Source organism: Aspergillus foveolatus, assembly GCF_047715535.1.
Source record: "Aspergillus foveolatus strain CBS 279.81 unplaced genomic scaffold BDW70scaffold_17, whole genome shotgun sequence".
In the NCBI taxonomy this organism is placed as follows: Eukaryota; Fungi; Ascomycota; class Eurotiomycetes; order Eurotiales; family Aspergillaceae; genus Aspergillus; species Aspergillus foveolatus.
Window position 1 is genome coordinate 472495 of NW_027396081.1, and position 13358 is coordinate 485852.

The 13358-nt window shown below is 50.7% G+C and overlaps 5 protein-coding genes across 5 annotated transcripts; 2 read left to right on the forward strand and 3 right to left on the reverse strand.

Moving 5' to 3' along the window:
* Positions 1-355: 355 nt before the first annotated feature.
* BDW70DRAFT_134294 (Het-C domain-containing protein) lies at positions 356-3507 on the forward strand. The gene is made up of 3 exons (XM_073736475.1): positions 356-795; positions 840-1012; positions 1062-3507. Exons 1-3 carry the CDS (start codon positions 464-466, stop codon positions 2945-2947), a joined length of 2391 nt encoding a protein of 796 aa, XP_073597183.1. The 5' UTR covers positions 356-463; the 3' UTR covers positions 2948-3507.
* BDW70DRAFT_134296 (FAD-binding oxidoreductase) lies at positions 3508-5735 on the reverse strand. Its single transcript, XM_073736476.1, has 4 exons — positions 5274-5735; positions 3956-5230; positions 3737-3912; positions 3508-3685 (listed from the first exon to the last, which is right to left on the reverse strand). The coding sequence occupies exons 1-4, from the start codon at positions 5533-5535 to the stop codon at positions 3593-3595; spliced, it is 1806 nt and encodes a 601-aa protein (XP_073597184.1). The 5' UTR covers positions 5536-5735; the 3' UTR covers positions 3508-3592.
* Positions 5736-5758: 23 nt separating this feature from the next.
* On the forward strand, positions 5759-7432 carry BDW70DRAFT_134298 (putative mRNA processing protein (Mss51)). The gene is made up of 3 exons (XM_073736477.1): positions 5759-6618; positions 6664-7321; positions 7371-7432. The coding sequence occupies exons 1-3, from the start codon at positions 5787-5789 to the stop codon at positions 7393-7395; spliced, it is 1515 nt and encodes a 504-aa protein (XP_073597185.1). The 5' UTR covers positions 5759-5786; the 3' UTR covers positions 7396-7432.
* Positions 7433-8867, reverse strand: BDW70DRAFT_134300 (NAD(P)-dependent alcohol dehydrogenase). Its single transcript, XM_073736478.1, has 3 exons — positions 8622-8867; positions 8450-8572; positions 7433-8401 (listed from the first exon to the last, which is right to left on the reverse strand). Exons 1-3 carry the CDS (start codon positions 8646-8648, stop codon positions 7472-7474), a joined length of 1080 nt encoding a protein of 359 aa, XP_073597186.1. The 5' UTR covers positions 8649-8867; the 3' UTR covers positions 7433-7471.
* Positions 8868-9033: 166 nt separating this feature from the next.
* On the reverse strand, positions 9034-13358 carry BDW70DRAFT_134302 (Oxysterol-binding protein-domain-containing protein). Its single transcript, XM_073736479.1, has 5 exons — positions 13192-13358; positions 11712-12952; positions 10287-11641; positions 9874-10227; positions 9034-9814 (listed from the first exon to the last, which is right to left on the reverse strand). The coding sequence occupies exons 1-5, from the start codon at positions 13209-13211 to the stop codon at positions 9053-9055; spliced, it is 3732 nt and encodes a 1243-aa protein (XP_073597187.1). The 5' UTR covers positions 13212-13358; the 3' UTR covers positions 9034-9052.

Genomic DNA, 13358 nt, shown 5'->3' on the forward strand with positions numbered 1-13358 from the left:
GGTATCCCCTACTGACTGTCGACATAGCTCAAAGTTTTGGGGATTTTTTTTCTTTCATAATCTATTTTGGAAGGAGATATTTTTGTGGAAGATTGGTGTGCAGCGGTAAGGTGCTGGTCAGCCACCACCTGAGTATTTCGTCCTGATCCTCGATTGCTTCTAGGCATTTAATTATGTAAGTCGCGACGTAGTTTTGCGGTCTTCGTAATCCTCACGAAATCTAGCAGGCAAACATTAGTGACAAGAAGCAGTACCGAGGCCGGGATGCTCATCATTACCCTTGTAGTTATGATCGTAGCGTTGTGCACCTGATGGCGGGGCAGCTGAATCCCCCGCCATGTTTCAGCTTCGTCAACTTGTCTCCCTGAACTTTCTCCCATCATACTACTTTTCCGTCTGTCTTGCTGATTTTTCATCTTCAACCGCGTAAAGCCAGATATTTGCCGTCTGCGAGCCAGAAGTTATGGGTGTCTCTTTTCAGAAGCTGTGCCTTCTTCTTTTCGTTATCGTTTCCTTGTCTGGAGGAGCCCACGCCTTCGGAGCTGGGAATATCGCGTCAATCTCCAAGATAGAAGGCCAGAACTGGCGTCATGGAGACATCGAAGATGCTCTTCTAGGCTTGTTTTTGGCCCGCGCTGCTGGAGGCCGGAAGTTCAGCAAACTTGATGTGCAGCGAGTTTATTTCGGAAACTGGCTGCGGGATTACAGCCAGGCCGTAGACGTTGGAACTGTAAAATATGTTAGCGCCGAGGCTATTCGAATCCTCTTATGGGTTCTCGGTTTTCTGAGTTTTGGGTATGAATACCACAATGTCTCCAAGGATTTTACTGAATGTTTAGATATGGTACGAAGGAGTTTGAAGTCACAACAGAGCGTTTGGGGTGCTATCAGCCCACTGAACATATTGATAATCCTCTTGGTTACGCTGAAGGCGAAGACGCCCGCGACTATGACCGGCGCCTCAGGGGCCCGGTTGATGAGGAGCGTGAACTGGCTGTTGATCCCAAGACAGGTGAGCTGCATTTTCTACTTCTCTGAATTTAGCTAATTAATTTCCGCAGGCCTCAAAAACTACATAGCGAATGAGCGCATGAATATTGCAACCTCGGCTGCCCTTGTACGACGACTATTCGGCCAATGCGTTCAACTGGGCCGGAGATACGCGAGGTCTAGGAATGACGAAGATCTGCATGAAGCTCTCCGTCTACTTGGCACCGGTTTGCATTGCCTGGAAGATTATGCGGCCCACTCCAATTATGTCGAGCTAAGTCTCATAGAACTTGGTGAATCGGAGGTATTTCCGCATGTCGGCCGTGATACTAAGATCGAGATCGAAGGGGTGTCAGATCCGGTTTATCCCATTGTGACTGGCACCTTTGGCGGGGTGGACTTTTTCCACTCGGTGCTCGGTGAGATATCGGACAAGGCAACGCAGTCCGAGATCCAAGAGTTGGAGGGCGCTATCAATGAATCCCAGAACGGCTCGCCGTCTGATAGTTTCCTTCAGAATCTACTCGACAAAATCCCTGAAGGGTTTATTGGGAACAGCGACGAAAAAGTGAGCAGGATGGATGAGCTCAAGGCCGAGTCAGAGGACGCAAAGAAGCAAGACAGACATGTTTCTCCTCGCGAACCAGAAGAGTGGGCTAAATACCTCGACGACGTCCAAAAAAAGATCTATCCCGTTCTGGAGTGGCACGATGAATTGCTCAAGTCTATCAATGAGGCTATTGAGAAGATCCCGGTCTTACCGGAGCTAATTGAACAAGTGCAGGAACAGATAACCATTGCTGTTTTCTCAATTCTTGCACCTTACATCCTGCCCATCCTTCAGCAGGTGAAAGCTGAGCTACAGACTGGATCATCCGAAGTCATCCAGAGCAGCAGGGATCAGCAACATGTGGTCTTTAACGATGACTCGTGCAGCAACCCCACTCATTCGATGCTCTCCAAAGATCACTTTTCAAATATTCTTAATGAACCGGCCGGTCGTGTCGCTTCCCAAATTGTCAAATGGACAGTGCCGCAGCTGATGGAGCTATGGGATAATGAAGAGGCTGACATCGAACCAACCCTGGATAGAATTGTTTCCGGTGTCTTCCACCACCCGGCCTTGCGACGTGGTGGAAGAGATGGCGCCAGAGAAATCCGTCGAATCATGTTTGAGACCGTGCAAAAGTGGTGGGAAGAGAAATCGGAACGTGAGATTCGCAGTCTCCGTGAGCAGCTTTCCCGCGAAGGTGTACGGGAGGGCAGGAACCACAAAGAGGGCGTGCACGATTCTGGACATGGCTGTGGAAAACCACTTAGCCTACACAAGGGCGCGCAGAGTTCCAGTCAAGGAAGGAGGCCCGAATTCGGTCACATCGAGAAAATAGCTTCAGAAGCTGCTGGTGGAGGGGCTCTGGGTGGCCTTGTGGGCGGGCTTGTAAGTGGCGTCAGCTCGATGTTGCTCAACGAGTCTGGAGGAAAATCGGGCGAAGAACACAGTTACCAAAAACATGGGCCTCGAGATGAAGAACAAAATGAAGAACATCATTACTCGACTAGACGCCGCCGGGACTCGAATGAGAAAGATGAGCATCAACATCGTAAGGATCATAGCCGAGAGCATTTTGGATCACCCAAGGACAGCAAGCGTTCCGATGATGAACACAAGCGGCACAAGCACCATCGCAGACGCTCTAGCAAGCATCGAAGCCATGAACGTTCCCGTTCCCGTTCAAATGAACGTAGCAGTGACTCTGAGAATGAGCGAAGCGAGCACGAATACCAGTATACACGACGTGAACATCGGTATGACGATGGACAGCGCCAGTACGTTCATCAAACTTCTGAGGAATATACCGAGCGTGGCGGATACAGAGCGGAGTATACTGAATCGAGTTCTGGGTATAATACTGTGACCCAGACCGGACACTTCCAGGACAGCATGCCTAGACAGTAGGTCTCCCCCCCCCCCGGGTACTGAATAGTACCGTATGCAATGGGCTAACAAACGACAAGGGAGTTTCCTTCCGGGTATGTGGATTCACAACGAGAGTATGGTGGCCCGGCTAGTGAATATGGCTTGCGCAGTGGTTATGGTTCTGGACGCAGTCATGGCGCTCGCGATGAGTATGGCGCTCGCGGCTATGGTGAATCTCATGGTCAATATGGTGCATCAGGTGGTGGATATGACGCTCGCGATGAGTATGGCTCTCGCGGGTATGGCGAATCTCGTGGTCAATATGGTGCATCAGGCGATGGATATGGCTCGCGCGGTGATTATGGTTCTACTGGCTACGTCCGTCATGATGAGTATGGATACACTTCCAAAGGTGAATACGAACCTCAAGAATACGAACGCCAAGGATCTCAACTTCAAGGTGGATATGGATCTCGCGATGACTACGGCTCTCGGCATGAATACCCTTCACAAGACGGCTACAGACGGCAGAACTACGGCGAATATTCGCAAGGCGAATACGGCCAGCGTGGTGATGAGGACAGGAGTTACGGGTACTGATCGCAGAGTCTGAAACTGCTTATGTATTTAGAAAGCTGCTTATGAATTGCTGTAGCGAATAATGTGCCAGGAATCTATCAAACTCTACCATTCCTTAACCTTCCCTGGCTTTGGTTGCTCAACTCGGATAACCTTGTCACAATTGAGAAGGCGAAGGGGATCCAGAGCCAGTTTAAGCTGTACGAAAAGCATTAGCAACCATGGTTGTCAAAGAGGAAAGCAGCTTACCCGTCGCATAGCGTCCACCGTTGATTCCCCCAGTTCATGCGGAAGGTAGTCTCGTTTTATTAGGCCAACACCATGTTCCCCCGTCACAGTGCCTTCCATCTCAACAGCTCGCTTTACCATGCGGTGGACAACACCCTCTGCGGTCTGCCTCTCCGCATCATTCCACAAAATGATTGCTAACCAGGTCAGCACTGTCCTGGGTTTTTATGGTTAACTTACCATGGAAATTTCCGTCCCCGACGTGGCCACAAATGCCAGCCAGTAGCCCACTTTGCGTCATGTCTTGCTTTGTGGCTTCAATAATGTCAGGAAGCCTGCTCATAGGAACTGCCACATCGGTCGTCCATACGTGGTCCTCTGGACCTCGTCTCATAGCCATAACACTCCAGAGAGCCTCTTTGCGAGCACTCCAGAGGGAGCGCATCTCCTCATCGCCTCGCGCAAATTCGAAGCTTTTAGCCTGGGTTGAAGATGCGAGCTTTTGAACTAACCCGATTTGCTCTTTGACGCCGTTTGGTGTCCCGGCGAACTTGAAGAAGATTGTGGGTGCTTCCTTCCATTGCCTGGATGTGGTTCCGCTGGCATTGATGCATTTCATTTGCACATCATCCAGAATCTCGACGCCTGCAACAGGGATTCCTTCCTCCACGACCCGAGTGACACAGAGGGCTGCGCTATGGACTGAAGGAAAGCTTGCAACAGCAACACTCTGGCTCTTGGGCTTAACTGTTAGCTTCAATGTGGCTTCTGTGACCAGCCCTAGCGTGCCCTCGCTACCAATGAACAAACGCGTCAGATCGTAGCCGGCGCTCGATTTTCGCGGACGCTGCTTCGTCTTGATGATCGTCCCGTCCGCAAGAACAACGGTCAGCGAGAGAACCCAGTCTCGCATAGTTCCGTACTTATAGGCATTTGTTCCCGAACAGCCGGTGCCCACCATGCCACCTATCATGGCGCCAGGGCCAGGATCCGGAGGGAAAAAAAGACCCTCCCCAGCCAACGTTTCATTCAGTTCCTCCCAGCCAAGTGCGGGTTGCACTACAACATCCAGATCACTTTTGTGTAATGCCAGAATGCGATCCATACGACGGAAATCAATGCACACCCCGCCTCTCGTGGGAGCAAAGTGCCCCTCTAGACTTGTTCCGCCCGAGTACGGCGTCACCGGGATGAGGCGTTGATGGCAAACCTTCATGATACGAGAAACTTCCTCCGTACTTGACGGGTAGAGAACAAGGAACGGTTTTTCGCCTTCCTTCGTCTTATAGGAGGACCAGTCGGAGCCTGCATGCGATATTAGGTCTGCATGCTCCGTAGAGACATTCTCCTTTCCTATAATCTCAACGAAATCCGCCCACGCGGCTTGCAGGTTTGACGGTGAAACATCGTGCCGCGGAGGTTCTAGTTCATATAATTTTGTTGTGGACGTCTTCGGGAGCCCAGCAGGTCTCGTTGATCCTAGCCAGTATGCTCCAGTCGTAAAGAATATCAGTGCTAGTGAAGTCAGCATACGACTTTCATATGTGTGCCGACATACCGAACATCATAGCTGCATAGCGACCACCCTGCGACTGAGTCTGGTATTGTGCATACCGCTCCTGCTCTGCGCGCTCACGCCGCAACCGCTGCTGCGTACTTTCGTACAATTGATTTTTGAATGGCTGCGGCTTCTCGTCCGCATAATGGTATTGCCTTGAAGTCTGGATATTTCTCCGCTGATGTAGCAAGTGCATTCGACTGGGTTGTTGCGATACACGCAGTATCGGCCGGGAGAGCCGCATGGCGGTAAGTCGTACCATGGAGGGGTTCTCGTGCGGTTTATAGACTCTCCGCCGTTTATAAGGATTGTGCGTGATTTCGTAGGGTAACCCGAAGTTCAATGACCGACTAGTTCGGCGGCGAGCAGCAGAGTACACTGCGGGCTTAAGCGGGTATAGTATGCGGAGCTAGCTTCAATCACGTGAATTCGACTCCTGCGCTTCGGCGAAATAATGTGCCAGCCAGCACCTCATACGATTCCCTACTCAGAGCCATACTTTGAACCGACGAAATGACAGCCGAATTTACCTGTGGCCGCTGCCTGCAGGCTTTACGAAGAGGCGTTCTCTCTTCCAGATTGTCTCTACGAACGCCTTATGCTGTTAGTTCGAAACGGGTATATGGGTCGTCCGCAGCCTTGACGCGTGGACTGGAATCTCGCAGGTCGCCAAGATACTTGCTGGCGCCAAAACTAGCCTCATTACCTGCGGCTACACCGATAATCCAGAAAGCGACATCCGCGACATCAAACGGCCCCAATTCCCGCGCTCTCTTGAAACCGAATAACCTATTCCATGACTTCTCCCAGTCTCCGTCGCCTGAAATCCGTCAACGTGCGGCCTTCATTAGACAGAACGCTTTCTGTCCTCATCCCAGTCACCAGCAGACCCGAGTACCTGTATCCCCGCACGATCCAGAATCGCGCAAAAGCCCTACGAATGCCAGCCTCCCCCCGGCTCATTCGCATTTTGAGTGTCCCGATTGTGGTATCCCGATCTACTGCTCTGAGGGGCATTGGATGGATGATTTCGAAGCCCACTTAGAAGTTTGCGAGACTCTTAGGCAGATCAACGAGGACGACCATGATCTGCGCTCCGGGCGGTTTTTCCCGGAGTTTGCAATGCCCGGCCTGCAGGATGAGAACTTCGTCATAAACATGACGAACTGGGATACTTTTCTTTACACGAGAGAGTTTGATGCGATTAATGATGACCGGAGTATGCGGCAGGTGACGCGGATGCTGACATACCCCCTCACAATCGGAAGTGTATTGCATGAGCTGAGCCCTTACAGCATCCGAAAAAATCAGAGACTTACAACCGAGGGTCTCAAGAGTGTGAGCGGTAAGCTTTTTGGTACTAATGTTTGACACCGCTAATAACTGTTAGCCCTTCGGTACTCTCTACACCCGCCTAGGACCGGAGAGGGCGTCGATATCCAAGGTCTGCGAGTAAAAGCACCTCCTGTGCGGATCTTTATCCTAGGAGCGCGCGCTGAATCGTCTCTACCTCGCGATGTGTGGCTTCAACTAAGCCACATTTTCCCACGGTCTCTCATCCATCTCATCTTCATCGGCCCTGAGAGCATGGCGAACCGCGACGAGGAGTTTCCCCTCCCCGAGCGCACACCTGAGAACCCTTTCGGAGGAATCGTTGAAGACAGACTAGGTGGTCAGATGAAAATCACAACATATGTGGATTATTTCCACACGATGTATAAGGCACAATACTTTCAGCCTTTCGACCCCTACCTGGACTGCATTGTGCTCTTCCACCCCGGTCTTGGACACCCTGCCAGCTCCCACGAGTGGGAGGAAACGTTGCCTCTGCTGCTGGAGACCAAGGTTCCAATCATCACCACTGGCTATACACAGTGGGATATGGAGAGAGATATCAACTGGGTGCGTGAGAAGTGTGCCGGCGAATTTGACATTCTACTCGAGCCCGGTGAGAATATCTTCCGTAGTCTGCGGTGGGATCTTAATGACCTTGACCCACATGACATTTCTTGTGGCAACTGGGGTTTGTGGGCGTTCAGAGGGAAGAGGTATGATCTTTGTCCTATTCAAGGCTGCTGATGGCTAATGAGTTCATAGATATGAGGCGACATTTAAAGCTTAGTATGTAAATCATATAGTGTAAATTAGTAAATTGAAAATGGTAATATCGGATTCACTATATATCCGGCATCAAGCGCCTATGCGGCGCCAGGGCCGGCAATAAGCGTCTTAATGCCTTTTCCAGCCTTAACGTCCTTAAACGCTTGCTCGGCGTCTTCGAATTTGACAATGCCGGTAATCAATTCCTTAACGTTGATCTGCCCAGAAGCCAAGAGTTGTACTGCCAGCTTATAGTCACCACTACCATATCGAAAGCTTCCCTTGATATTCAGTTCCTTAGTGCAAGCCGCCATGATGGGGAAATTCATCTCACTCCGACCCATGCCACCTTGTACATAGGTACCACCGGGCCGGAGAACATGGATACCCGTGTGAACTGACGGCTCAACGCCCGAAGCGTCAATCGCGACATCAGCACCCCTCCCAAGGTCATTCTCCGCAATCATGCGGGTAGCGTTTTCGGTCGCGGGGGCCTTCGACGGCTCAAATGTGGCTGTTGCGGCAAATTTTTTTGCAAAATCCAATCTTGGCTTTTGGATATCAACGGCTATGATTCTGATCGCACCGAACGCTTTGGCCACCGCACAGCACAATAGACCTACTGGACCAGCTCCAAAGACCACAACGGTTTGACCCGGAGTAACATTGGCTTGTCTCACTATGTGTACGGCGACTCCCAGGGGCTCCATGAGTGCGCCCTCGGGCAGGCTGATCGACTTGGGCAGTTTGTAACAGAAGTCTTCGGGCAGCGTGTAGTACTTGGCCAAAGTACCGTCATACGGCGGGGTTGCGGCAAAAGCCATTTTCTCACAGAGGTTGTACTTGCCCGCTTTGCAGGGCTCGCACCGACGGCAGGGAATACCAGGCTCCATTGCGACGTGGTCGCCCACTTTTAGACTAGTGACGGCCGATCCAATTTGTGTGACTATTCCGGAAGATTCATGGCCGAGGACCATGGGCTCCTTGACTACAAATTGCCCAATAGCTCCGTGATCCCAGTAGTGAACCTGGTGTGTTAGCCCAATTGTCCCGGTCGTTTGTGGTCATGTACATACATCGCTGCCGCAGATGCCTGTGTATTTGACGTTCACGATGACATCATGAGGGCTTTTGAGCTTTGGGATGGGGCGATCCTCGAATTTGACCCGATGAATGCCTTCGAGGACGAAGGAGAGGTTCTACTTGTATCAGTTTATACAAGTCAACCCAATTGGATTTAGCACATACCTGATCTGTTGAGGTCTGTGAGCTCATTGTGTGGATGGAGTATTAAATAAATGACAAAAGCATGCTTAGGCGAAGAGAATGGCCGGAATTTATACCATGGCGTGGATTGTCAGTTATCAATCTGAAGTCCATCAGAAAATAATCTCAAAGAAGGGGGTCATGGGACCAGATACTCCCCGCTATGGCCCACAGGACAATGGGTCAATCGAGCAGTCAGGTTGCTGGAGCTGCCACAGTTCTGTCCACTGGCGGGGCTGCGGGGTTTGCGCAGGGAATCTTCTTCATTAGGCGCTTGAATTTAACCGGCTTGCCGACAAGCCAAGGTAGGTATTTATCCGGTAAAGAAACACCTGGTAGCAGCAGCTCGCACAGACGGGTTCAGAAGCTTGTATATACTGATAGTATTATAAAAATATAGCTGAATTGTACTATCAGAAGATATCTTCGCACTTGCTCCAATCTTGCCTAGCCCTACAACCCCAGTAATCACCGGTGTGAGCCCAGTATTCTTCGCCCGTGATTGGACACTTGGCTTTGCTGAACCATTTTGGCTTATACTCCTCACCATTAGCTTCCCTTTCCCTTCGCTTAGCACGCTGCTTTTCTTCGACCCTATGTTTCTCGGTAGCGGCAAAGTCGTATTCGCCTTCCTCCATCGCGCGTTGATCGGGACGAAGGCGGGTATCCGTGGGTGGCAGTTGCGGTCGAAGGCTGTCAGTAAGCGCATTTAGGGTTATGACGAATGGCGTCAGGTTGAACGGAATTCCAGTCGGACGGGGATGAGCCTGCCAGACCAATTGTGCTTTCTGCTCAGGTCCAGAAACTGTCGCTTCGAACCCGGGGGTATGACGGGCATAGATCTTATCATTCCATCGGCCACCAATACTCCACCTAGGCGAGCCCTCCTTATCAACAACCTTGCCTGTCACCTGATATGCTGAGGACGCTTTCCAGCCTCTGGGCTTGAAATCCAGATAGCATATCTCACCAGTGGTCCAATTCTTAATCTCCATCAGACCATAGTTATCAACAGTAGGATTGCCAGTGATGATGCCAATAACTGAGGACGTAACCTTCTTCCAAGTGTAGAGCTCTTCGCCTCCTGATACAGGACGAAGCTTCAAGAACCACGTTCCCAGGAGATTGATGTCGAAAGACTTGCCGTAGAATTTGGACTTGAGAGATGATTCCCCCTACCACGGTTAGCTAACGACACATATTCTTAAACTGATATATGGCAGGCGGAACATACCCAGTAGTCCCACTTTGGCGATTCAGCCAGGGCTACCCCAATCGGTGGGTGGTGGCTAACTTGCTCAACGAAGAACCGATAGCCCTTATCTGGCCTAACATATTCAAAAGTTTCACCTAATAGGGGGTTGAATGGTTTGGCAACACGTCCGATTGTGGAAGCGTATTCACTTGCAGCATACGCGGCGACATACACCAATCGCTCCATTGAATCAGTCCGGTCGGCAGCAATGTCGAGAAGATCCGTATACTCCAGATCTTCGGCCACGCGCTGGAGAAGTGACGTCGGCTCGTTGAAAGAGACAGGGAGAGTCATCTTTGTCATATCTTTTCCAATCATAGATTTCAAAATGCCCTACTGAGTGTTAGTCTTGGATATTTACGTAGAGAGTACGTTTATCCCAGAGTACTTACCCAGAGCGAAATCTTAGGCCGATTGTCGTAATCCATTTTGAGCCTCTCCCTGATGGGTTCTTCATATCCTTTGAACGATGGCGCAATTTCGGACCGTCTCACGGCACGAAGCTTGTCTTCGTCGGGAGTCGTCTCTTCGTCTTCATGAATGTCGGGAGCAGTGCGATCCACGACCTCGATCTCTCCAGCATCGATCGCATCAAAAAATTCATCTTCATCGTCGTTATCAGATTCGGAGTCATAAAGACTGCTGATGTTCGATAAGGCAGACTTCTTGCGGTGTAGCTGTGGTCGTCGAGATTTCTGTTCCTCGATATGTGAGGCGGCCTCGACGATCTGTGGAGGTCGTGGCGACAAGTCTTCTTCGCCGTCGAGTCCCGCTTCGACAGAAGCAGCCTTGACCGCCGTTCGACTAATACTGTTTGGTGTATTCTCTAGTGCTTCTTTAAGAGCTCGTTTCGTACGACGCCTCTTCTCCTCGGACTCGCCCATTTTAGACTGCAACTCTTCATGCTCCTGAGCGATGCGTGCCATGCTCTCTTCCCACATCTTACGTAAATGTGCTTCCCGATTCAGTCGATATTGCCAGTATGAGTCGCGATCCCGAGAAATCTTCAGAAGATTCTGCACTAGATCTTTAAGGCTGCTTACAGCCTCCTCGTATGCAGTTAGCGCTTGGGCGACAGCTTGGTCCGAAAGTGCCGTGGATTGGTCTGTCTTCTGTAAAGATGATGCAACATTAGCAAGTATATCGAGTTGAAGCTTTACAGACTGTGCCGTGATGTTCATAGCATCTTTGTCGGTTGGTGGTGTTTCGCGGCTCGAAGCATAATCGCCATAATCATCATCATCCCCCTCCAGATCAGGAGCGATTGTAACATGGCTGGCAACCCTGTTAATGTCACTCTGGGAGGGTCCCTGTTCTAGAGAGCCGTACAATGAGCCGTCATCGTCAGCCGGCACACCGTCGAGAGTGGTGCGTGATGTGTATGTGCTCAGTTTCGTGTTACTGGTACTCGGGACACCGAGAGATAAGGGCCCTCTGGATCTGAAACTAGGAGATTCGGATGGGTTTTCGCTTGGTCTACCCTCGGCCTGGTCAAGTTTCGCCTGGCGAAGTGCTTCCGCATGCTTTGTCTGGCGCTTTTCCTCCTCCTTGGCCTCATCTTTCGCATATTGAATGGCGTTATTAAGCGTCCAGAACCATCGCTTCGCCTCCACAACATGATTCGCTTTAAGATGATATTTGACTGATGATTTGCCGTATATCTCAAACCGAGTTTTGTCTTGTGAGTCCATGTTAAGTCTTGCGATTTTCATGTTGATCGCACCACGGCAAGCGGAGCCGGTGTCATCTATGCTAATTAGTCTTGAGTCATTTAAATAGAAACGTTGCTTAGAGCAGCGTCCAGTCCAACAGCTTACCTTGATGTTTATAATAACTCAATACACCGTCCTCGAGGACAAACCAACGCAGTTTGTAACCACTAGTATAGTTCGTCCATTTCTTCAGGTAGCCTTTCATCTCCCTGGAGTCTTTGCCCGCAAAGGAGGCCTCACCGGCTCCAGGTCGTCCAGACACGCCTTGGCCAGAACTGGTCCCGAGAATAGCCTTCTCTTGTATACCCCGCTGGGCTATGACGGCAGCAGGGGATTTCTTGACTATGGCTCGAGTCCTATCATCCTTCGTCACATCCTGTGGCAGCTTTCCCTTCTTGTCGCGACGGAAAGGATCAGCTCCGTGCATTAAGAGAATTTGTATAAGTCTTGTGTCTTTCTTCCTAGCGCCCTCATGGAGGAGGGTGCCGCCTGAGTGGAGGGTAACGGGGTCAGTGACAAGGTCCAGAGCATTGACATCCAGAATACCCTCGACACGGGGTTCCTCCAATAACTTCTCCAGTTTATCATATTCGCCTTTGGCGATTAACGACTGAATCTCTTGCGTCTTGCTGTCTATGAAAAGCGATCGAGCAAGCTGCAGCTGCTGGAAAATTTCAGGTGCACGCGAAGCTTCCAGCGCCGTTTGTCCACGGTAATTGACGATTGAGTCGTTAATCTCAGGTCGATTCAGTAGCTCGCGAACAACAGGCCCGCGGCCAAGCTGGGCAGCAAGGTGAAGGGGTGTATTGCCCTCTCGGTCGCGCGCATTAATGTCAATATCGTTGCCAGCTGACAGTACATACTCCACCACTTGGGGTTCCGCGCATTGGACCGCTAGATGGAGGATCGTTGTCCCCGACAGGCCGTTTACACCATCCGGATCCCTGCTCTCTTTAATAGCTCTAGAGATGGCGGTCGTATCACCGCTGCGCAGTATCTCAAAAAGTCGAAACGTCCTGACAGACTGATTGAGAGTCACATCCACCGCGGTAAGGGAGGGAAGCTTTTCGATAATGTCGCCTTCACGACCTAGAGCAGCAGGGTCTGATGATGAATCTGCAGACATGGCGGGCGGGCTTGTCTCTTGGCGCGATCTTCGTAAGCTGGGGCTGCGATGTGTCGAGGTAGCGGAGACGGACAGGCTGCTATTGTTGTTCACTTTCACTGGAGACGACGGGGCAGAGTCGGGAGAGCCGTTCTCGCGACTGCCGACCTCTTCGTGATTGTCCTTTGACTTGTCGCGATGCAAAATCGCCAATGCCAAAGCACTCTTGGAGCGTTTGTGCCTAAAGATACAGGCGGGGTATGTTAGCTATGTCGTCACTCGTTCCCCCTTTATCCTGTCGACGGGTGGTAGCCGTGGTGTTCTAACCACGGTTTGGTTCAAACGACCCCGAATATGGGTAGTCTGATCCAATCAAGAATTATTCAATGTCTTGTCAATAATATTGATACTTCACGCATTCGATGGATCTCAAGTCGCTCACCCTAGCCCCTGGAACCAAAAAGCCATAGCGGTACTTACCCTTCAAACTTCTCCGACATCACTATGTACCATAGGTAGGCATAACCTCGGTAGGATGAAACACGAAGATGGCCCTGGTGAATATGTGATATCTTCTAATAACTTTGAATGACTAGTCCGTCCACAGGAATATGGTTGAGGATTAAGAAACGAACGTGTAAAATAGT